The sequence below is a fragment of the Lissotriton vulgaris genome, chromosome 4_1 (genome assembly GCF_964263255.1).
Source record: "Lissotriton vulgaris chromosome 4_1, aLisVul1.2, whole genome shotgun sequence".
NCBI lineage: Eukaryota > Metazoa > Chordata > Amphibia > Caudata > Salamandridae > Lissotriton > Lissotriton vulgaris.
The window spans coordinates 568,905,417-568,931,254 of record NC_141691.1 but is presented as its reverse complement, the minus strand read 5'-3'; the positions used below and the strand labels follow the sequence as shown (position 1 = coordinate 568,931,254).

Below are 25,838 nucleotides of genomic sequence, written 5' to 3'. Positions count from 1 at the left end.
CACAACATATGGCTGTGACTCTTCAGGGCTGATGAAATTCGTCAAAAGTCGGGTTCGGGGGACCGGTGATAATTCCAACCCGGTCCTAATCGGGTGGTTTAAAAAAAAAAGGGGCGGCAACAGAAGATTCGCCAGAACCCTTGTTTAGAGTTGCTTCGGAACTTGGCAAGTTGTGCAAGTTCAAAGAGGTAAAGGCAGTGTTGCGCCTTCCTCATGGAGTCGAACGAGTCTCGGTTTCCGCATCCGGAATTATATTTACAGTGATTCCCAAGTGGGGAATACTGTGGTTGAATAAAAACCCTTTAAGACTACACGCTGTGTCCGGTCTATCCCTACTATCGTTATTTTCAGACAAACCAGTCTACTTATATATATTGTGTGCTCTGGACATAATCACACAGTCTTAGTGGAAGTAGCCGCCCCTTTGTCTTAGTGCGTTTCCTCGGCCTCCTGCAGCGCAGCTTTCTGCTCAAGAAAGAGTTTTCACGCCTGCTGAAAGGCACAATAAAATTATATTTCCTTGTCTTAACGCAGCGGGTGTGAAAACACTTGCAGCATGGCGACAGCAAAATGTCCTTTTATTGTCCATTTTTAGGTCGAGCGTCAGCGAAGGACCTATTGTCAGCGCTTTCGGGGGAATCTGAGACAGCGTTCGGGCACGCGCCTCTGCTGTCTCAGATTCCTCCTCGAGGACGCGCACGGCGCCGTGCACATCCCCTGCCTCCCCTTGACATGCTCTCTCAATCACACACAGGCAAAGTCACGCATGCGCACACACATTCCCACGAGCACACACGCACCCCCCCTGCCCCCGCCCCCACACCCGCACCCACCCTCACACGCAGGGCTTACAATCACACACAAACGCAGGGCTTACAATCACACACAAACGCACACACACACACCCTCCCAACCCCACTCACCGGGCACACGCAGGGCTTCCATCACTGGGGGGGGGGCGGGCACCGTCAATGTGCCCCGACGCCCCCCCCTGTTATACTCCTCTCGTCCTGTTCCTCCCTGTGTCCAGACTCGGCAGTCCGCTCCGTTGTTTCTCCGCCCCTTCCTTCCTTTGTGCGCGTCACGCCTCTCCTTTCTCCCGGGCGGAAATCCGATTTGCGTGTCAGGCCTCGTTTTTTGTTTGCTGCCTCGAGGCATATTACATCTCCATGTCTGCAGCCCCCTCATATTCCTTCCATTGCTCCAAGCGTTACACAGGGAGTGAATGCACAATGGGAACTGAAGCAGAGCAATGTTGCCTGAGCTTCGAGGCATTGAGGCAGAGTCGGTGGGATTTAAATGGCTTGCCCAAGATCACAGGGAGTGTCCGTGACGTACAAAATGGGAGCGGGTGGCTCATCACGCTTCCTGCCCCCAGGCCTACAGTATAGCTTTAACCAGTACCCCCCTAGCCTCCACCTGCGCTAATGACATGTGGTCACATGAGACGCTGTCGGCCCTGCTCCGATAGAGATGGTCTTTGTTTTGACGCTGCTTTGAAACAGGCCAGCCCTGTGTGATCGTTTACCAAATGCCTCCAGACACTTTTGGAGACATGAATCACCTGGTGAAAATTCTGAAATGAAACATTTTCACAGGGACCCGCAGAACGCTGCGAGGTAAGAGTGACAGTGTGGCAGCCGAGACACCTTTCTTTCAGTTGTGGCTTTTCAAGCAGTAACTGGAGAAGGGGGCGAGTTCTGCTATCCGGAAGGCACGAGCGGGCGCGAGGCAGCAGCCAAGGCTGGTGGGTGGCTCTTAGGAACCTGCAGCGGCCGCTCGCGCCTTACTCAATCTTTACTGCTGAGGAGGCTGCAGGCGATGAAGAGGTTGAAATAATGTGCCTGTCCTTTGCTTGGGGTGGTTATTCTATACCCAGGCAAATTAACTAATACATTAAGAACTAAAGAGCAGGGTTCCATTGTTATTAATGTAGGCAAGGAAGTGACTTGTTGCAAAAAAAAAATGCTGAGCTAGGTAGAAAGGTTTGGTCAAACATTCTCCAAAATGGCGCCTCTCCAAGCTCAAGGCACGAGTCCTCAGCAGGGACAGAATTTCACACTCCCAATATGTTTTACTGGCGACTAATATATTCAAGTATTCTGTCCTTTCAGACATCAACATTTGCTAAGCAATCTGGGACACCACAGAGAATGATTCAGAGGAGTGTCCCACTAATGCCCTCATTATGAGTGCCACAGTAACACCGGGCACTGTACTACCGACACTGTGTGGTATCCTCTCGCCACTACAGCTTTTGCATCAGAGATGAGAAATAACATGCAGGAATCAGTATCTTCAGCCTGGCGCTTTCAGAAACCCTTGTAATCAATCACACTGGTGTTAGGGTACAATCATGATGAGGGCATTATAAGGGCTTTGGTCATGGGGGTATCTACGGATCTACCTTTGTGGTATTTATGTAGCGGGAACCTGGCCGATAGGCAGAAGTGCGCTGTACGGAGTATGGTATGAGCCTTATCACTCTACCGCCCTCACTCTACCGCCCTCACTCTACCACTCTACCGCCCTCACTCTACCGCCCTCACTCTACCACTCTACCGCCCTCACTCTACCGCCCTCACTCTACCACTCTGCCGCCCTCACTCTGCCGCCCTCACTCCCTCCCTCCCTCCATCGCCCTCCCTCCCTCCATCCATCCATCCATCTATCGCCTTCCCTCCCTCCCTCTATCGCATCACCACAGCATCACTCCGGGGCACAACAACATCACTATGCGCCACCACAGCATCAATCCGTGCAACTATTCAACAACAACTGGTTCAAATATGTTCTCTCAATGTTCCAAGCTTTATTACAAATGTCACAAAAAAAATTTAATATTTCACTTCTGTTCTTGGATTTTCGTCACAATAAAATACACTGAACATCATTTTCACAAAGGTTATTTACAAAAGTTTAAGCTATTGGCATTATAAATTACTATAACTTTTATTTAAGTATTTAATATTTTAAAAAATTAAAAGCCATTGTTATTTGTAATATCAATACGTCACGTAAATACAACACATATTGCATTACAAATGCTATAGGTGTCACATTTGCGAAAGTTAAAACTATTGGAATTGTAAATGACAAAGCTATTAATTTAGCTATTTTGAAAACCAAAACATAAATACAAAATTTGTCATTTACAATACCAATAGCTCAAACTTTCCTAATGCGAGACCTATTGCATTGCAAATGCTTGTTCTCTCGGAAGTGTCCAGGGCGCTCCCAGATACAGTCTGGGTGCAGAAAGAGGAAAGGCTGCGCGGGCACTCAGGCGTGCAGCCTAAAGGGAACATGGGTACCCGCCAGTGCAAAAATAAGCGAATTCACCGAAAGTCTGTATTTTTAGCACTTATTTGTGCATACTTCAAACAGCAAATATAAATAGTACTTTTAAGTGTATTCTAGGGCTGCATTAGTTATCCGAAACTAATAATTAAAGGAAACCAAGACCAAAAAGTCCTGTTACAAATGAATACATACCATTTTATTTACAGCCCTGTTTAGTGTCCATGCAAGGCCATTGCAGACTCTTTAAACAACAACAAATGGTGGGTATTTTTCTCTAGACTCGTAAGATGCCTTTTCACGAAATGCATTCTCCCACTGTGGTAGTAATAATAAAATACAAATGTAAGGAATAGGCAGAGTGTGGACCCAGGGGTACTGGATCCAGTGATACAAAGCCCGTTAACCAGTTCGCAAAGGCATGTTAATGGTCACCCTCACCGAAGCCACACTCAATGCCATGTCGCCCCCAGGGGCCGTTGCAATAATATGTGTTGTGTGGAAGAGCTGTGCCTGGCAGGGGCTGCCACCCACCGATTACTCTCACCCTTGACAGCAGGGCGAGTCACAAAGTTACCAGGTAAATGTTTCACTCGGTGTCAGCCGCAAGTTTCTGCTCCCTTCTGGGCCGTCATGCTGCACACTTCCAGCCCCATCGACCCTTGGGGACCTCAGGGGCAGGGAGATGCCAGCTGCCCAAAGCTTCTGCCTCCCAGAGCTGGAGGCTGTTCAAGTCACTGTTTCAGGCTCTGTGATGGAAAGAAAACCCCTGGCAGCACTCTCTGACTTGTGGCTAGCAGGCTTCCACAGACCCAGATAGGATAGCGGTAGCATTGCCCCGACTTGTCGCCCAGCGGTCCCCCATTGCTTCCCCCACACACTGCATTGGTGTTGCTTTCAATTCCTGTGTTGCTTCTGTGTTCCTCAGGCTTTTCCTTGTAGCTTTAACATCCCTTCCAGTCCTCCCTTGATTGCTTTCACGTTACCTCCCCAACCTTTCCGCTTTTTGTGCCGAACGTCCCACGTGTTGCATCTGCATTTCACCCACCCCTGCATTACTTCTGCTCCCCCCACACACCCATGTAAAACAAATAATTCTTTTGTGCTATTTTTTTTAGTTACCTGTCCAGAAATTTAAGGATAACTAATTAAAACAGAAAAGTTTTTATGGCTTTCCGAAAGAGCGTGAGGTCCACCATCAGGCGGATTTCAACTGGAAGAGAGTTCCAGATGGTAGCGGCTTTGACGCTAAAAGAGCGTCCTCCGGCACGGCAAAGCCTAAATCTAGGGACAACAGCAAGGGCCTGACCTTGAGAACGGAGTGTACGCGTAGGTACATAAAAGGACAGGAAGTTGGACACAATGTGGGGGCCTATACCTTTCAGAATTTTGAAGGTCAGACAGAGAACCTTGAAATGAATTCGCTTCCTCACTGGAAGCCAGTGCAAGGAGCGAAGAACGCTGGACACAGAACAAAATCTGGGCAGGCCAACAATCGCTCTGGCCGCAGCATTTTGTACCCGTTGTAAACGGGTGATTTTTACCTGGTTGGCTCCGACCAGGAGAGAGCTGGCATAATCCAGGCGGGAGATGACAGTAGCCTGGATTACCAACTGCCTGGTTGGAGCGTCAAAGTATTTGAGGACAGGTCTTAGACCTCTCAACAGGCCAAAACAGCACGCGGCAGTCTTCTTGGTGTGGCCGACGAAGGTAAGGCCAGCATCCAGCCAGGTTTTTTAGTTCAGTCGCCGGGGTGGGAGTTGGTCCCAGTTCCGACGGCCACCATTGGTCACCCCATAGTTCCACGCTCCTCCCGACAATCATCACCTCCGTCTTGGTGGCATTAAGCTGGAGACAGTTCCCCGTCAACCAGCTTGCCACCGCCTTCAGTCCGTTCTGAAGCCTGGGGGCATCTTGCTCCGCATCCCCGCAGAGAGTAACCGCCAGCTGTGTATCGTCGGCATATGAGACCAAAGTTAGGCCCCACTGCCTAGCGACCTCAGCCAGCGGTCTCACGTATAGGTTGAATAACGTGGGACTCAGCGAGTATCCCTGCGGAACCCCCATGGCCAGTGGCTGTAGGTTGGACTTAAAAGGAGGGATGGCCACTCAGAAGGAACGATTGTCAAGGAAGGAGCGGAACCACTGCAGAGCCCGGCCCCCAACGCCGATGTCCTCGAGCCGGTGCAAAAGGATGTTATGGGAGACCGTGTCACAGGCGGCGCTGAGGTCTAAAAGTATCAGCGCCGCCGTCTGACCAGCATCCAGCACCGCTCGTAGATGTTCTACCATCACAAGAAGAGCGGTCTCCGTGCTGTGCCCAGCACGGAAGCCATTTTGTGTGGGGTCAAGGGCGTTGGTCCTGGCGAGATGATCTGACAGGGCCAGATTAACATGGGCCTCCGTTATCTTCGCCTGCCAGGGTAGCAGTGAAATGGGGCGATAGCTTTCAGGCTTCGATGGATCCAGGGTGGGCTTTTTAATGATTGGGGACACCATCGCCTGCTTCCATTTAGTTGGAACCACACCAGACTCCAAAGAGAGGTTGACTAAGGAACATACAGCCGAACATCCCATAAAGGCCTGGTCTCTAAAAAGAGCAGGTCTTACTGGATCCAAAGGAGAGCCAGATTTAACCTGCAAAGCAAGTTTGTCGAACCCCTCCGGGAGAAATGGGGGAAATGAAAGCAGGGTAGGATGGCATGGTGTCCCATTAGAGACTCCCCGGTCAAGCCCTGTGTTGGGGAAGGCCCGATAAATGGCCTGGACTTTTCCCAAAAAGTAAGAGGCGAGGGACTCACAATGGGAGCTAGATCCCACAGCCACTGAGGAAGTCCGCTTCGCCAGAAGATCTTTCACGGCCTTGAAGATGGTCTTTGACAGGTTTGAGCTATTACGAATTTCAGCAGCATAAAATGCTGCGCGGGCTTGACAAATTGCCCGATGGTAGGACTTAACGGAAGCAACATATGCAGCTTTTAAATCAGCCTCATAAGTCTTCCGCCATGCTCTTTCCGCCCGCCTACAGGTTCCCTTCAAGGCACGTAGGGCACTGTCATACCAGGGACTCGACTCTCTGGTACTGATTTTACTCGATACGATGGGGATCAGAGAGTCCAGAGCCCTGGTGATCCAAGAGCAAAAAAGGTCATAACCCGCTTCCACGTCATGCAATGGGCCCAGCGGATCTTCCGCTAGAAGGCGGTGAAAGTCTTCAAGCCTTAGCTTGCTCCAATGCCTCCTAGATACCCGTCTGACCGAAGAGGTGGAAAAGGTCGCGGGTAAAGGACATTGAATGGTCACAAGGAAGTGGTCTGTCCACACTAACGGGGAGATGGATATAACTTTAGTCTCAGCCAGATTGGTAAAAAAGGGGTCCAAAATGTGTCCCCCCACGTGAGTGGGCTGAGATACCCGTTGGGTGAGCTGAAAGGCCTCTAAGTCAGCAGAGATGCTACGTACCGTCGAGTTAGTGGGAGTGTCAAAATGTAGGTTCAGATCCCCCAAGATGGAAAAGTTAGCACAACCTGTAACTAGTGTGCCAACCACATCGGGGAAAGAATTTCTGAACCCCACATCACTACCCGGCGGACGATACACAACCATCCCAGAGAACGTAAACTGGGGGCTGACTGCGATCTTAAAAGAGGCACTCTCACATCCGGCAATGTTAAGGCCGCTTCATACACAGGTAAAACAAGACCTGACTATCCGAGCTATACCACCACCTCTTGATGATCTGTTTAGGGTGTACATAGAGTACTCAGGGGGGCATGCTAGGTTGGAAATAGCAGCATCCGCATCCTGAAGCCAAGTTTCCCCGTTTTCCCGTTCGCAAACGGGATGATTCTCAGAATCTGCCCGTTTGCGAACGGGAAAAGGCCTTTTGGGATGTCATCCCAAAAGGACATCGCAAATTAGAAATTAGAGAATCTCAAAATTTGCGATTCTCTATTTTGCGATTTCATTTAAGGAATCACAAATGGCGATTACTTAAATGCAATGTATGAAGCACAGAAAAAGTGCAATTTGGCCTTAAGGAATCGCAAATTACCACCAATTCAAGGTGGTGGTAATTTGCGATTTCTTGAAAAATTCACTTTTTTGCCTCTGCCAAACTATTGGAAAGGGTCCTACTAGAGAGATTGAAGCCTGGGCTGACTCAAATGATAGCTTAACACATGCCGAATATAGCTTTAGGAAAGAGATGGGAACTGTTGAGCAGTCGCTCAACCTAAATTTGTTGATGGGTAAATAAATCCAAGCTAAAGAGGGCTTCTTATACATGTGTTTTATTGGTTTTAGTTTTGCTTTTCATTTGGTTAATCTTTAACTCTGGGCATGTATGCAACAATTTGGGGCGCCGAGAGAAATGAATTCTCTTCTCTCATACTCATACAGTAATTTAAATTCTAAAGTCCGTTATGGGTCAGAGGGTGAATTGATTGTACCTCTTAAAGGGGAGGAGTTCGGCAGGGGTGTGTGGTGACGCCCTTACTCTTATTGTTCTATATTAATGGGGACTATAAAAAACTTCAGCGGGAATGCTTAGATACCCATAGAATTGGAGGGCGACCAGTACCATTACTCTTGTACGCAACGCAGATGATGCAGCACTTTTGGCGCTCACCCCATCAAGTCTGCAAAGACCTATCAACTACTTCACAAGCTACATTAAAGAAAAGGATTTAAAAATAAATGTAGCAAAAACTTTCACCATGAACTGTGGCCAAACAGGGAAACGGGTAACACCTGTTTTTTTTTTTTTTTATTAAGGGGACCAAAATACCAAAATACAAACAACAAAAACCTTCAATTACCCAGGAATCCAGTTCTCTTCTGTCTGGGTCTGGAAACTCCATAGGGAAAGATGCACATCTAATATGGCAAGACACACTGAACGTCTTTTCAGGTTTGCCCCCAAACCCATTAGAGAGGGCTGCTCTATATAATGCCAAATCAATTTTAGCTGCATCATATGGGGCAGGAGTCTGAGGGGTGGGAGCAAATGGTATGATACAAACACAAGAAAATATATTCTTAGAAACCCCTATCCATTTCGGAAACTATTTTACATAGTGAACTGGGCGTTGGGATTGTCTCTGCTTTACTAAGAACCAAACTGCTATTAGTATGGCATTCTGTCTGGTAGAAAGAAGACACACACTTAACCAGACTTTATGGGGCTTGACCGCGCAAATAAAATTCCCTGGTTGAAGCATAAAAAGCACATGCTGGGAGGGCTCGACCAGATAGAGGTGGGTTTTTCTCTCCAAGGTGCTGCGAAACAGGGACACTCAATCTAGTATAGCAAGCAATAGGTCTTAGTCTGCCAGATTATGGTTTGCTATGGAGTTTGATTTGTGATTGTGCAATATGTAATATGATTTCAATTTAATAAGGTTTTTTTGTCTACATTTTAATGGTCTAATATGTTACAATTTTGTTAAGAGCCAATTATATATGACGTAACTATTTTTAATAATCTAGTATTGTACTGTATGACTTTCATTTTGATTTTATAGTTTGTTTCATGCTACAAACCGAATAAAGTTTAACTGATCGACTTCATAAATAGTATTCTTACGTTTTTCAATATTTTTCAATAGGTGGATCTTAGATTTGATTTATGGTTTATTATAGTATATTTTTTCTGTCATTTGGTATATAATAGTTTAACCGTAAACCGCTGGAAAATTCAGCATTCGTTGATTGTATAAATCGGGGCTGAAATAATCAGCCCTGACACTGTTTGAAGCGAGAAACTACTTTGAATGTATGGTGCACTAAAACACTTGGTACATGCTGCTAAGAAGCTCTCCTACACAAATATTGCTCTAGTGCCACCTAGTGTCCGATGCCAAGATACGTTTCCAGATCCACTCTTGTACTTGGGGATCCTTTAGTAGAAATCTGTTTATCTGTGGAAAAAGTTTATCCATCAGAAATAAACATTACCCATGATAACTAAGTTGTCCAAATGTAAAAAAAATATTGCCTTGTATGTGGACTATGTGGTAATGGTTAGAATTAGATGATGCAGTCATGATGCAGTGGAATTGCATCAATGAGAATGTTCTAATTTAAACCAGTATTTGTGGCTTTGCTGATGGTTGCTGTACTTGACTTGTACTGAATAAAAGTCATCTTCACTCAACATTTTGTGTGGATTACTACATATTTATATAAGATTATCTGCCTCAAAATATTTGAGACAAGTTGTGCAAAACAGTTGGGTCTTTACTTCTTACCATTGGTGGAAACGCTTGAATTAGGTATGATATGGCCACAGCCAGATATTATTTTGAGTTTGAACAATGCTGTGGGTTTAACTTAGCATGATTGAGACGTGCCTGAATGATTTGTATAGTAAAGGCTGAAAAATGTGAGGGTCCTTCTAAAGAACAATTAACCTGTAAATGTTATTTGTTTTCTTTTATTGTGAATCAGAAGTAAATGTGAATTGTGACCGCCATCTTCCTAGACTGAGACTTAATTAACATATATTTGGATTTTAGTAGGATATAGTTAAACCCAATCATTGACATTACCAAAGTTTGTAACCTTTTAAAAGTGCATGTATGTGTTTCGAATATTTGTAACGGAGTAGTGCGCCCAAGAAATGATTTATTTAGAATGGTGCCCATTTGGATAATGGTAGAATGTGAATTTAAACGTGAGAAAACATTAATTTGTAAAAGTAGTGTTGAACGTATGCTATTAACTAACGAATATAATAGTGATCATCTGAGGTAGCTCTTGAAACCCTTGAGTATTTGTTTTTAGAATAACTTTATTAGCATTACAGAATGATTAAAGCATGCTGCAGTGGCTCAATTTTCAACTTCATAGTCAAGTACATTGTTACCCTAAAATACAGATTATCAAGCCCTAACACCATAGGTTAGTGCATAATTTGGACCCAGCTCTGGCAGCCACACAAACATGCCCTCCTCACATTCCTGCACTCCCCAGGATCCACCTGCGATCCCAGAGTGCCATTGACAGGGTGCAACAATGTATTGAAACCCAGTAACGTGCATTTATTCTCTCGTTTAGATGTAAGGCTACGGAAGCTGGCCGAAGAAAAGGATGAATTACTGTCACAGGTAATCATGGAACTTTATTACTGATACCTAACAAATTTGATCTGATAAAGCGGTTTAACTGTGAATAAAATGTATATTTAAAAAATGCTGTGCAAAAGTGTAAATCTGCAGTGCACTTTTTTCTTACAGTGTAGTTTAGTAATTCTTACGTCTGTGAACTTCTTTAGAAAGTGGTGGAAAGTTCGCCATCTTGTGGCTCACTACTTCAACATGCCCATCTCAGTTTGGCGAGACGAACATTTAAATCCAGTTGTTTTATGCTTCCCATATGGCTTTTCCCGTTAGTTAATTTTTTCCCCACGGATCCGTGCGGAGTGAAAATTGATTTTTTTATCAAGGACTGTCAGAGTGCCCAGTTTCTTATTTTTTCCTTTTCCGCTTCATTGACTATTGTTGCTTTCGGGGCAGAAGTCCCGGATACCTGCATGCGTACATACCACTGTGCACGGTCTTGAAACCTGCAGCCAGTTGCGGCTGAGCAAACCGCGAGATAGATCCTTAAGGATGCCAGCTCTCAAACTGGAATGCCTTGAATCCTTGCTAAAGGGTGGAACTGAAACAGAATTTGTTTTACCTGAAATAGCCACAAATCAGACCTCCCTCCCCATTGGAAAATGTTGGAACTCCCCTTCCCCCCTTATAAGTAGATGGGGCAGAATTTTTTTAAATGGTGCACAGGCCCTATCTCCCAGGCAGTTTGCACCTGGCACACACTGGAGTTGCACAATATTACATACAGAATACTCTGTTCCCATTGCAGGCTCAAACTTGGGGTGCCTGTGCTTTAAATAGCGCTTTTTAACAATAAATGGGAAACCCAATAGACCCTTGACGTTGTGGCAGCCAATATTAGCGGGTAAATGTGCCTACAAGGGTTTTGTTAGATCAAATACTTGTGTAAATATTGCATCCAAAGTTGGCAAAGTCTATCAAAGTAGTTTGCTATTCAAATTTTCAAAAATCAAATTCTAATTATTTACACACAAACTAACCATCAAAGAAATATTTATCACAATGGTGTATATATTAAAACATTGATTTAAAAACGGTACAAAATCATTCAAAACACAAAGTAACCAGAAGTTACAATATTATAAATCCTTCTTTGCTACAACTGTGAACACCTTTTCACAGAAAATGCTACTGCAATGTGTTTAAATTATACAGACAACTTTGCCTTTGATAAAATGATCCATGAAATTGGTTTAGTTGTCGGCGTTTCGGTCTACAACTGTTTGCATCCACTAGACCATCTTCAGGACATTTAAAAATACAGATGAATGACCCTTAGACAGTATGGAGAGTAATTATTGGTACTAGAATCCAAACCCATATAAAGCGGCAAAAAAGGCTACAACTTTTCCAGCAGTCTAAGTGAAATATTGCTTCAACTGAAGACAAGAATGTATTCTTCAATATTCAAACTGGTCGGATCCCGGTAAATCTGTATACACTCGACATAGGTCACAGACTTGGTAACGCTCGCTCAAGAGTCGGCGTTTCAAAAGAGCACAGCATTAAAATGTGGCTGGAAACTGCCTGTTCGCTTTTCGGTGCAGAGGGACCACCAGCAATTTGAAGAGGGGAGTGATCTCATGAACGCCAGCTGCAGTGTGTTAATGAGGCCACCTGAGAATCCCAGGGATCCCTGTGTACTCCCTCTTGCCACCCGACTCTCTAAGGGGTGATTTGAAGCAGCACACTTACAGCGCAACACTGCAAATGTGACGCACAATCAGTGTGCTTTCCATTTGGCCTGTTTGCCTCTGTGCTCGCATCTGTACCATGGCGCGGTGCTGAAAGCGTTACTTCGGTCACATTGGGCTAAACTGATGGTTCTCTGCAGAATTATAATCCATACATGAGAGATTGAAAAAACTATTTTCTCTCCCCGCCTACAATCCTTGAACTTGACCTCCCATCAGATAAGTAGAGGGCCTGTACTGCAGGTACAGACATCTTGCAATATATTAGGGCCACCCATCCACCTTCAAAGTCAATGTATCATTGCCCTGGAATGCTCGCTTCCTTCTTGATACTAGATGATTGCTTCCTTCAGAATATTATAGGAGTTTGTGAGTGCCAGGAATGTGTGACAGTGGGATTTAATATTCTGGGCCATTCTTGAAGGTTAACAAAAATAATGTTTCCAGATGACTCCATGTTACCAAGGATGCAATGGTCTCTTCCTGGGTTTAACATACAAATGCATCCTGGTTGTTGAAGTTATGGTTACAGTGAACGGCTTGTATAGAACCATTTGGCATAAACTTCCAGATTACAGTGGTTTGCAGTTGGAACTCCCAGGACCAATGGTTGGATTGGAATATTGTGTTTGTGTTGAGGTGAAGCTCCCCAATAACAGTAAACAAACTGCTAAGCTATTACTGAAGTTGTATCCCAGTGTAGAGAAACTGTTTATGCATCTCCTTAAATCAAAATTGACCTGGTACCAAAATATCAAATAAGAAACTTGATTATCTCTTAAAGAAAAGTAGCCGAGAGAAATGGGAGAAGAGATGCCTTGATTAGTGTACCTTGTAATAATTCTAGCCATTACTGAAGCATCCGATTACCAGAACGACCAATATTTTAAACCATTGTTACGGTCACTTAAAAAAAGGTGTTTAATGTCTGGAGAAGCCACTAATGTCTTCAATGGTTCAATGACCTAAAAAAACACTGCTGCATTATGTTGATGTAAAGTGTCAGTTAAGGTTACCAAGGATCCCCAAAAGTTCCCTCACTCAGTGACCTACTTCACTGCTGAGTACATGATCTAGAGTAAAGCAATGATAACATTGATTGGACACATCAATACGGATTTAGCTTGATGGCATGCATCCTCCCTATCCAATCAACTCAAATGCCTACTCTTTACCAATCAGGATTATCTGCAGTTGCATCAGGACCTCAGTGACCCTTCCACTGTAACCTGAATATAGATCTGTCTTTTAAAACCTTATAGTAGCATTTACCGGACATAAGTCAGTTTGATTTCTAACTAGCTTACCCTGACAACATTAATAGCATTTTTCTTCCATATCTTTAGTATTCCTCTACACTATAAGTAGGTTTATGAAAAGGGATAGACCAGCAGGCAATGGGAGTATATACTTACGTGTCCTTTCTCACTGGAACCCTCCTGTTTTCACTGACAATTCGTAAAATTCTTTCCCCACTGAAAAATTCCAACTGGAACTCTAATGACCTAAACGGAAGCTTATAATTCATCAAATTTCAAAAGCTGCAGATTATCTCCATGACACAGCCTTCCTGACTTCCAAGCAGGCTGGACTCGAGGGCCAGTTGATGCTAGAGTAGAGGATTTCTTTTCCCCGAAACTTAGTTGTGAACCAGAGGTTTATACACTTGAACATTTCTTGTAACTTTTTTCACCATGATGCGATTTACTAAGGGAACATATTTCTCCTTGCCTTCTGCGGGAGAAAAAGTGATCCTGTGAATGTATGTGAACTTGAAGGGTGCACTATTTTGTATCATGGTCTATAAATGTCACTGTAGATAACTTCATTTTGTTCTGGAACGCCAGTCTTCATCAATACAAGGTGTTTATCCTCAGCACTCAAAGCAAGATCCCAGCTACGATAGCACGCCAATCCTTGCAAATCGTCTTTTTCTTTCCCTAGCACTATACACCATCCGTTTGTTTAGATTGCTCACTGTAACCAGCACAGCAACTCGAGTTTACTGAACCCTAAACACGACTGACCTGATCTCATGGGGAACAGTGCATACCCTCCTGCATCCCAAATATTTTGCTTGCAAGAATTAAGATCTAGAGAGCCGACTTGGTGTGGTGTCCATTGGTAAGAACGGAGTAAACTTGCTGTTGTACCGATGGCAATGATTACCTCATCTGCAACATGGTGTGAAGTTAAAAATAGTTTAATTTTGCATCTCTTATCAAACATGCACGTTTAAAGTCCAGTAAAAAAGTGGTTTGTTTGATATTAAGGGCAGATGTACAACTGTATCAATTTGCGAGTAGCAAATTGCGTAATTTTGCGACTCAAAAATAGGAATCTGCAACAGTGTTTCAGACACAGTTTGCAATTCCTAATGGGGTCGCAAATTGTCTGCCTCATTATAATTCATGAGGCAGTGGCAATGTGCGACCCCATTAGGAATGGCTTGCACTTCCAGGCATGGTGGCCTTCTGGGGTCTGCAGACCACCATGTCTGTGACTGCTTATTAAATAAAGTGGTACAAAAGGGGGTGGTGATGTACGGAGCATCTGAGCCAATCAAACACTCACACCCAGTCAACAGATCTGGGTTTAAGCCATCACCGTTCTTTAGCCCACTCTGCCACCCCAGTTCAGACGTGGCCATATGCAAATCAGTCTGACCCTGTGCCTCATGGGAACAGTCCAGCCCAAACTGCCCAGCCATGCCTTCCCTGGACCGGAAACAATCTTCTGAGGACCGGTTTCTGGCATTTCAGCCGTCTTCAGCCCGGCTTGCTTGAATCCAGTGGCAAAGTAAGCAAGGGACTCCCGTCTGAGCATACCCTGCCAACTTATGGCAAACAAAGCGGTACAAAAGGGGGTGGTGATGAACGGAGCATCTGAACCAATCAAACACTCACACCCAGTCAACAGATCTGGGTTTAACGCATCACCAATCTTTAGCCGTTCTTTTTAAATAAAGCATTTTTTTTTGATGGAGCCCGGTTTCCTAAAAAAAGAAAAATGAAACATTTGTTTAATTTTTTATGAGCAGGCAGTTGTCCGTGGGGCCACTGCTTAGTCTGAAAAAATATTTTCGCACACACTCACAAAGGGGACCCCTTCCCATTTGCCTGTGGCTTAGCACCTACTTGAAGTAGGTGGTACACTGCTAGTGTTTTGCGACCGCAATAGCGGTTGCCAAACAATCAGACATTTAATTGAGACTTGCTATTAGGAAGGGACGCCCTTGGCGCCCCCCTTAATTGCGAGTCCCAAAACCTAATTTGCGAGTCAGTAACCGACTTGCAAAATAAGGTTTGTACATGGGACAGACCAATTTTGCGGTCGCAAACGGGCCGATTTCCTGTTTGCGACTGCAAAATATGGTCGTACCTCTGCCCCTCAATCAGCTGAATACATATTTCAGAATTTTTTTTTTTCTTCATGTGGTCATACAAAGTGAGATTTTTTGATATATTTATGGTGCTTTTATTAAATTTATCAGCAAAATGTTAATGTGCTGTGATAACTCACTCAACAATTTACAATGGAATTGTTTTGGCAAACAAGATCATAAATTGCCTGGTTTAATCGTCTGCTACATATTGGAGAAAGCAACATTTTATTTTACATTTGTTTTTCTAAAAAAAATGTTTTCAGATCGGGAAGCTGAAGTTTCATTTAGAGGAGGAACGGCAAAAGAACTCAAAGAATGAAAACACAACCACAGATTCAGCCATACTAGAGAATGGTTCCGATTTGCAGCTAATAGAGATGCAACGTATGTATACTTTATACATGTATTTTAATCTTGTATTGTCTGCAGAACTTGGAGTTTGAGGACCTTTATTTTTTTTTAACCATGCGTACTTGTGTAGAATAAACATATTTAACCTAGCCCCGATTTTACTTCAAAATCTGGATCTTATTGATATCACTTATGATGGTTATTACCTTGATCCTCCTCAAGGCTAAGACACAGGACGTTCTTAGACATCATCTCTGTAAAACAGATTTGTTGTTTAAAACCTGTCATAGAGGTAGGTCCTACATCTGTTTCAAAAAGATAATCGAACTACTAAACAACTCTTTTATTTCTGAATGTTAAGCTGTGTATTTTTTTTTATTTTTTTTTGTCCAGGAGATGCCAACAGACAAATTAGTGAATACAAATTCAAGCTTTCGAAAGCAGAGCAAGATATTACAACAATGGAGCAAAATGTAAGTGATTATTTTATTTTGGGAAATGTAGGTCATATAGTGGTCTCTGTTTGCCTTTTGTATTGCACTGCAATTGCTAGTCTGCTCCTTGCACACATTTTCTTAAGTGAAGGGCTGTATTTCAAGTTTATTGTAAAATGCATAGTTAATTAAATTAATGAAGGGCTTTATGGGTGATTCTGTGTGCGCGACCTTCCCATTTCTATGGATTTATCACTTTTGGCTTTTAGAGAGCTGGCTGTGAGTTGTGTTTTCTAAATAAGAATGCCTGGCTGTTGCTCATACTATTTTTATTGCAGTTTCTGCCCCATCACCTTGTCCGTTCTGGGAGTCTCTAAACTAGCACTTACCTGTAAATAACATATTTGTTTTTGTCCTCTCCGTTACCAGTGGGTGGTGGATACCAGACCTTTAGCATTTAACTGGAGTTTCCACTATGTCTTATTGTCTTTCTGGTCCCCATTCCTTTATGCGGAAGGCGTTTGGTTTTTACTGGTTTAACTGATGTAGCTTCTAGGCCAATATTTCACTCACATCTGTCTGTTTTTTTAGGGGCGAGCCTGGGCAGCGCATGTGCTGCAAGGCATTTTGTTCCTGGACTATGGGTATTAAGCACCACCCATGTTTGTAATGGTCTTCTCTAATTGTCCTATGTAAATCCCCTTTTTTGTTTGGTGGATAGGCTTATTAGTCTCTCCTTTTGGGCTTTCATATCCTCCCATTAAGACTGTCCCTGTTACTGGTGCTTTTATACACTTCACGTTATATCAGGAACTTCAACTGCACTCTTTAAGTGGTTACCTTGCCTCTGCTCATATTCATGCCCTGAAACCTTAGTTTATTTTTTTTCAGCTTGGCCCGTCACAATCTTTTATAATCAAATCAATTTTTATTGGCAGAGAGAATGGGTAAACGATTACACAGCAAGCTGCCTACAGCCCTGAATCGGGTTGGCCGCATGTTATATCAGAATGTGGTCGAGACAAGCCAGTGCAACAGTAGGGTTCACACAGCGTGCCGCCTACAACCCCTATTCGGCCAGCCGTGTACAGGGAGGGGTGATTAAGAGATAATAGAGTAATATTTGTTTGTGCAATGTTCTTCATACTCTGGGGTCGCCTCTGGACTGTCTCAGCCTGATCTTGCTGTGTGCAACAAGTCAAAATGCAAGCCAATTAATGAAGTTTAAAACAAGGAAACCTAAAAAGTAACCCAGGGAGAACAAACATGCACTCCCACTCCCCACCCCTTCCGACCAAGACTCAACCCAGTGAGCTTATGATACAGTGACCGACTAAGATTCGTGACGAACCAGTTAAATCACGTGGCCACTGTGTCATCTTGTGTGTTGGGCAGTAACCGCAGGATTCACTAGTAAGCTGGGCATGTTAGTTCCCTAAATTTCTTGGACAGGATGGAAATGAATGGGGACCAGATTTTAGGGAAAGATGAAAAATCGGTACGTATTGCCATTGACAGCCTTTCCATACCCAACAGGGACCATAACTGGTGTATCCATTGTCTGCCCATGGACAATAGTAGTATGTGTGCTGCATTTAGGGCAAGTGCTATCTGTTTCCTTTTGGTGGACCTAAGTGGATATGTGAGTGTGTTGGGGAACCCTAAGAGTGTATGCCGGTAATCGCGGGATCTCCGTTTTAAAGGCACTGTCAATGTCCTCCATGACTTTCTCCCAAAATCTGGAGAGCTTTGGGCAGTGCCATAAGAGATGGAGTAGCATCCCTCGATTGCCACATCCTCGCCAACACTGGCTGTCACACTGTGTTCCATTTTTTTTATGTGGGCAGGGGTATAATACCAGTAAAAGACAACTTTGTATATTGTTTCAGTGTTCCCTAAGTTATGTGCCGTGTGGGGCGCCCTATAAAATGGGTCTATCCCATTCCTTGTCTTTGCAGGATCGTCCTAGTTCGTATTCCCAACGGATATGGCCTTGTGTCTTATGGCTTTGCAATGTTTTCGTCAGATGGTGATAAATCTCAGAAATAAGCATCTTATCATTCACTTTGAGGAACATCCATTTATCGAAGGGGGTCAGAGGTCTGCTCGCTTTCGGGCGTACCTAAGATTTAAGCAATCAGTGTGTCAACTGTATGTGGGTAAATTGATCATTCTCTAGCAAGGAGTAGTGAGTTTTGAGTTGATCAAATGGGATTAGACCCTCTTGGTCAAAGAGGCTGCCCATCTGTTTTCAACCACCTGCACTCCACCGTTTGGTGACACCCGGGGTCATGCCAGGGGGAACTCCGGGTTTGCAAACAGATGCGCGCGATGTATGAGGGGAAAGTTGAGAGCCCTGCTGCCCCCACCACCCTGTCCCAGACCTTAAGCACTGAGCTGGTTACAGGGGACGAGTAGAGACCCCAAGCCCTGTGGGCACAGGGTAGCCGTTCCTCGTGCCAGAGATGTGCTCCCGGCACAGTTTGTTCCATGAATACCCATTGTTTCTCCATCAGGGAATTCTTCCACTCCACAAGGTATCGTAGCTGTGCCGCCTGATAGTAGCGTAGCATGGTAGGCACAGCAAGGCCCCCTCTTGCTTTGAGCATTGCAGCAGCTGTTTTTGCAATCTGGGCTTCTTTTTCTCCCATATGAAGCGCCTAATCTCCCTTTGGAGGGTGTTGATTGTGCCGGGCGGTGGAGTGGGGGGAAGAGTTTGAAAAATGTAAAGGGCCCGGGGACGAATATTCATTTTAACAGCAGCTCTTCTGCTCTGCCACGAGAGAGGTAGTCATTGCCATTGGCTAAGTCCCTGCGGATTAGGGCTGTAAGTCTATAGTAGTTAGCCTGAGCTGTTTTAGTGAGGCTCGAAGCTAGGACCCAGTAGAGGAGGTCATCATCAGTCCAACGAAAGTCGACAGTGATAGTAGAGTATCTTCTGTTTTCGGCAGTGCGGTAAAGTTTAAGATTTGCGACTTCTGTCCGATGTCACCCCAAATTCGTGCAACTCCAGGACATTGGCTAGGACTTCGGACAGGTGATGAGTGACTGAAAATATATTGTCAACATAAAGGCTAATCAAGTGATGATTGGCTCCGAATGGGATACCCGATGCCTTGGGGTTGTGTCTTTGTTTCTACACGAAAGGCTCCATATACAGGAGCAGAGAGAGCAGGCAGCCTTGACTCGTCCCTTGTTCGATAGCGAATCCGCCGGAACTCACCCCAGTTACCCTACCACTGCACTCGGGGTGCTGTAAATTCTTTTAATCCAGTTCTTAAAGCGCCTACCCACTCCAAAGCGTCCCAGAGTTACAAACAAATAAGGCCAGTGCACTAGGTCGAACGCCTTTTCAGCGTCCACAAGCAGAGCCTCCTCCCACTATTGGTGCACCTGACCAATAAGAATGCAAATGTGTTTGGTATTATCCCCATACTGAAGAGAGTGGATCAACCCGGCCTGATCCGGATTGATAAAACCAGGTATCAGAGGATTAAGGAAATACGCCAGGACACCAGCAAACCGTTTTGTGTCCACATTTAGAAGTGAGATGGGGCGGTATGACCTTCATTGCCTGGGGCCCTTCCCCAATGTAGCATTGACTGTTAGTGTGCCTGTGTCATCAAAAGAATTAAAGAAGCGGTTTAAGAACAGGGCTAGCCCCACACACAAATTCTTATAGAAAGCTGCGCTGAATCCACCCGGGCCCAGGACCAGCGATTTCAAGGGCATCAGCCTAGCTGTCGCCAGTATCACCACTTCTATGCAAGTAGGTTGGTCTAGTGCCTCGGATTCTGTAGGAGGGAGTGGCGTAACCGCTGCACGCACATATGACTGAGAGTTTGGCATACAACTTGGCATAAAATGCCTGAAACTCAACAGCTATGCTATTGGCGTTGTACACCTCAGGGCCCGAGTACAACTGGATGGATTTAACCAAGTGCACAAATTGCTTTTAGACAGCCGATGCGCTAGCAGGCGCCCCCCCCCCCCCTTTATTAGTCGCCATGTAGAATTTATTTTTGAGGCGCAGCATCGCGAATTCGGCTCCATCTTAGTCAAGGCGCTCAAGCTGCAACCTCTCCTTTTCCAGTCTTCGCCATACCTGTGGTGCACTGGCATACTTATGGATGGATTCCAGTTCTAGGACTGACTTCTCCAGTTCTTGCCTCTTACTTTTCTGCGTCTTATTGGCATGTACTACCATCGCAATGAGAGCACCCCCAGCAACCAGTTTTAAGGCCTCTCACACTGAGGAGAGGGAAACCGCGCCAGTGTCATTAAGGGCAGAGTAGTCAGTTTACTAGGGTATTTCTAATTGCTGCGGACCGTGTCTGGCGAGTGCAGCAGGGTCTCATACAGGCACCAGTGTGGTGTCTGTGTGTGGGTGGGGGGAGGGTGGGGGGGCAGAAGTATGCAGGGTAAGAATGATGGGTGCGTGGTCTGACAATGAGCTGGGCTCAATGGTGGAGTCAGTTACTCTGTCCCATGCAGAGGACGAGGCTAGAAAATGGTCTAGGCGGCCATATGTCTTGTGAGCTGCAGATTAAAATGTGTAGTCGCGTTCATCAGAATGTTGCAGGCGCCAGACATTGCGCAGCCCAGTCTGCAAGCCAAGCCAGCACCTCAGGGGAGAGAGCCCCAGAGTGAAGCCACCCCCCTTTTTTCCTTTTCCCAGATGAACAGAATTGCTGTGGGAATCTCTTGGTTTGCATTCTGTGTGTGTCCTTGGGGAGCAAGTGTTTTTCCTGGATCAAGCATACGTCTCCCTGTGAGTGTTCTAGAGGACAGAGAGCCACAGCCCTCTTGATGGGATTGTTGAGGCCTCGTACATTGAGGCTAAGTATCTTGATCTCCAGGGTCAAGAGAAAAGAAAGCGGCTAAATAGTAGTGGGCGTGTAACTCGCAGAACTGGCTGGGAGTGGCACAGGGGTCTGTCTGTGGAGAGCGCTTCATGCTAGCCCAGATGTATACTGTGTTGGTCTGATGTGGCTCGTCTGAAGGGGTACCCCAATAAATCAACCTAAAACCCAACCCGACAACCTTAACTAACAAAGGTAGAATAGAGTCCAACATAGCAGGAAGGTCCTGACAGGTGGGGACAGCCAAGGCAAAGCAAGTAACCAGGTAAAGGCTGGGCTCAACTTCCCCGCCTCGCATGGGTCATCCGAACCATTCAGCATGCTGTACAGTACCCCACGGGAGCGGAATCATCCTCAGGTTTGCTGTCACGAGATGGGTTTAGGCCCAGATCAGGTACTGGGGTGAATGTATGACATTGTTCTGCATTCGGTCGATCAACTGTAGTTTTTGCATTTTTCACCGGAGAGGGAGCACAGCACCTCTAACCTTTCTTTGGCCATGGTGGCCGGAACGCTCGGTGATGCACGAGCCGCAAACCTAGTCTCACCCTGTGGAGGTCTCTGCCGGATGCCTTATTATCCGTTTGGGAGTCTTGATCTTTTGCGTCTAAGTTGAAAACTTTGCATGCCTTGATCAGGGAAGGTAGCTGGTATGTTTTGCTGTCTAATTGGAAGATAAGACCAAATGGATGGCCCCATTAATATGCGGTCTGCAGAGAACGCAGATGGCTGGTGACAGGGCGGAACTCTTTTAGTTTCTGTAAGGTAGAGGCTATGAGATCCTGAAATAGCTGGGGTGAATGTCCACAGAGTTGAAGTTTCTGGGCCGCTCTGGCAGCTTTGAGTATTGCCTCCCTCTCTTTGAAGTTATGTACACAAACCAAGATGTTTGCTGGTGGTCGAGGGGGTGCGCAAGGAGGACCAACCCGGTGGCACCAATCTATCTTGATGCTGTTCGCCGCAGCTTCCCCAAAACACAGCTAAATATGGCCTGGACATAGCCCTTGAGATCCATAGGAAGCCCTTTGATGAGTACATGTCTTCTGCATGCACCTGCTGGTCAATTTGCTGGTCCTGGAGGTGAATGATTTCTTGCTGGAAGGCTTCTATTTCTTCGTCTCCAGCCGTGGATCCCTCTTCTAGGGCCACCACTCTTGCACCCACTTTGTCAATATCCCTGCGCCCTTCGCTAAGCTCTAGCACCAGGTCTTTTTTCCCTTGTGCAGCAACACAAATAACTCTAGGAACTCGCAGGTCATTGCTCCATCACTCCCACCGGATTGCTTCGACTCCTCCGCCGCCATCTTCTCATTCTGGGCTTCCCCATGCCTTTTAATAGCATGTCGCGGACTGAGCATTCTTTCTTCGCTTTGGATGTTACAGTCACTAAACCGCTTTGGGCTTGGGAAGCTATTGAGCATGGGAGGAGGTGTTGTGATGTCAGTCCGTGGTGTGAGCGAGAGCTGGTCCAGTGCCGCTCACGACGTTCCCCCACCACTGAGCAGTCCTTGCAGCATACCTTTCCGTATTCCTATGTCCAACAGCCCTACTTCAAGGACATCTGTAGAGGTCCGTTCAGCACTGTTTGTTCCTGTGCCAATGACTGGGTCAACGCTTGGCTGGTTTTGTTGGGAGGCATTTAGCTGCAAAGGAACGGATGCAGGAGCTCTTCAGCATGCCTTACTGGTAGGACTAATGTGCCACTTAGCAAAGCAAACCAGCAACCCCTGTAGACCTTACTTCATGGGGCAGCCTAGGGCGTCTGCGGCAAATTCTGAGGCAGAACTTTTGGGGCTCCGGCCTACGGCAACTTCAGAGATACATGACTTTTTACGCAATACTGGTAGATAAAGGTAATCTTGGTCTGGCTTTTGTTCTTCGAGGAACCCGCCCATGCCGCGTCCGGCATGCCAGTGAGCAGGTGATTGCCTACAGGCTGGTTCCTAGGAGTAGAGAGACGAAGCCCGTGGAGGAGCCCAGATACCCCCACTTGCCTCAGATCAGTAGGGGGCCAGTTGTTGCCCCCATGCACTAGGCCTCAAGCTACATGTCCTGAGGCGGCAACCCCAGTCCTGCACAGACTCTCTGGCTGAGCACTGGACATTTCTTCTGCTCCCCCAGTGCTGTTAAGGTGCAGTGGTGAAGATGGGGGAGCGCAACTCACGTTCCTACGCGGTCGTGCCAGGGGCAGTCCCGAGGACGGGACGCTCATCAGCCATTGCATGGTCCCCCCCGCTGATGTGCACTTCTGGGTAGAGAGGGGACGACCTACAGCGCAAAAGACTCCCAGGCACCACACTTAATGTGTGCCGCAGCTGCTGCTCCGCCCAACACTACCCCGGGTTGTCTCAGTGCATTGAAGATGCTTGTTGGGGCTCATACCCATACTCATACACTTACCGTTAACCCTCCTGCTGCAGGGCACTATCTGCCAAAGTCCTGGTAATTACTTTTAAGTAGCTGACTGAAATAAATGTCCCAAGATTTCTTAGACATCTTAAGCTGGTCATAACATAGTTGTGCAATTGCAGTTCTATGCCATGAGTTACAGGATCTGGATATGTGGAATTTTATAAGTGTTAACGTGCACTCATGATGGGGGAAATCCTACCAACTGTTACAAGTTCAGCTATAGAGGCAAGAGAGTAGTGTCCAGGAGATGGCCATGCAGAAGGCATGGGAAATGTTGAGATTTGGTTCCAGGGTCCAACTGTAATCATTTATCACAGTTTTCCTGGGGCTACAATAACGTTGATTGAACCCCTTTAGCATTTGAGATCCAGAATAGCACAACAGAGCAGCCCAAGGCTTACCAAGGAGGTGATAAGGATTCGGCACAGTAAAATGCAACCATATCTCAATAACCATGTATCAATACAAGTGCTTTACTTGATGTAAATAAATATACTTTAATACATAAACAATATTGTACTTTAAATAATGGCAAAATTCACCCCTTTTAAGGTTGTTCCTTGCAATTGTAAGGACCAAAAACGATAGTCGTATTTAAAAACTAGAAGCAATATTACACTTGGTGCCTATGGCCAGTTTTATTTCACTAGTGCTCAAAAATTTACACTGGGCATATAAATTCGTATTTTCAGCGACTGCACAAGAGACTTCAAAAGGTTAAAACTTCAAAATAGTACAAAAATAGCATATCTCTGAGAAGTCCAAAGTCTGCAACTTTGCAGTTGCTACTTTTCAAAGGCTTATGCATCTTTCTTTTTTAACAAGAATTATTTGTGCTTTTTGTACTATACAGAACATTTCTGCACATCAGAGTATCAGACCTCCAGCCCAAAGAATTACACACAATCCTTCTCCCAAACTTGACAGACCCCAATAGTCACTTCCAGGGGCACTGGCCCAAATCACAGTGCCCAAACTGTCTCTGGCAATCCCTCAACTTATTGGCAAGTTATTTGGATAATAGCTAATTCCAATTCTCGTACATCAAGGTGCCAATGGTAGATGGAGTCACACTTCTAAGCCCTCCAACTTGAAAACTGCCACTCACACCCTGAAAATTGCAATGTTGTGGAACCTTCAGACCGGTGTGACCACCGGTGCTAGTATAAAACTTGCAGATAATGTACCTTCAAGGGTTGCACCCAGGGGTCCAAAGAGAGATTTGTTTTTCAAGTGCTTGAGAGATTTACGTGCACTTAATGGTTCCAGACTCAGGGCATCTTTCTCCAGCCATCTTTCAAACTCCTAGTGTCAGATGTTAAAATCAAGCTACTCCTTGAGGCCTTTAAAGACCGCTGAAAGTCATGCACAGGGCATGACAGGGCTAAGGATGAAGCAGGCACACCAACAAAGGTTGTAGGCAAAGTGGCTTCCCCTGAGTACCAGGCAATTCCGGTGACAATTATGAATTTGGGGTGAAACTCCTAAACAGCAGCTGGGAGCCTTTGTGAATTGGAGCAATGCTGCCTTCACATAAACTTCTGAACCAAATGACAGGAGAGCTCTCTTCTGTAAGGCACAGTTTAGCTTTCTTTTCTACAGGAGACTGGGCTCTCTCAGTCAGTATCTGGATCAGAGCTATTCCCAGTGAGATATGAAGGTCGCATACTGGACTGGTCCGAATACCTACTAGTTAAGAGAAGAGCTGGTCAATCAGCTCGCTTGTGGTTTGAATTCTGGGGACATACTCAATTTACATGCGCTATGAGCACTGCTTGATTATGAACAACTAGTGCCTCGAGTTGGCTGGTTCCAACTGGCCTAGGTAGAATATGTATTTCTTTGAAGTGATTGATCTATTGCACATTGTCACTTGAGATCGTATGAGTTCTGTACATATGAATGCTGTATTGGGTCCCAGGTAGCAGGCCACAACTCAGATTTACAGGTTGAGGCAGGAAGGCTAGAAAGAAGCTGGAAGCTCCCTGGCAGAGGCACTGATGAATCTTGAGTGGGCTAATGGCTGACACCCCCAACCACAGGAACAACTGTACTATGGGCTGGATGTAAATCAATGCTGAATTGTGGGTACCCACATCAACAGAAACTAAGCACTATTGAAAAAAGCTCTCCAATCGTTGAGCTAAAATAGATTCCACCATGCACTCGGTCAGACAAGGACGCATACCTCAAACATAACAGACACACACTTAACCTATCCACATAGATCCCATACTTATGGATGATAAGGAACCCACGTAAGGGAAACTGAGCAGACA

The 25,838-nt window shown here is 45.4% G+C and overlaps 1 protein-coding gene across 13 annotated transcripts in view; it reads left to right on the top strand.

Annotated features, from left to right (window-relative positions):
- The window catches only part of LRRFIP2 (LRR binding FLII interacting protein 2), a 415,348-nt gene that overhangs the window by 367,205 nt on the left and 22,305 nt on the right, over positions 1–25,838 (top strand). For all 13 annotated transcript variants that reach the window (XM_086964773.1, XM_086964762.1, XM_086964761.1 and 10 more), the window contains 3 exons: positions 10,360–10,409; positions 15,764–15,884; positions 16,245–16,324. In XM_086964773.1, coding sequence (XP_086820899.1) covers positions 10,360–10,409; positions 15,764–15,884; positions 16,245–16,324 — 251 coding nt within the window. The remainder of the gene's footprint in view (positions 1–10,359; positions 10,410–15,763; positions 15,885–16,244; positions 16,325–25,838) is intronic.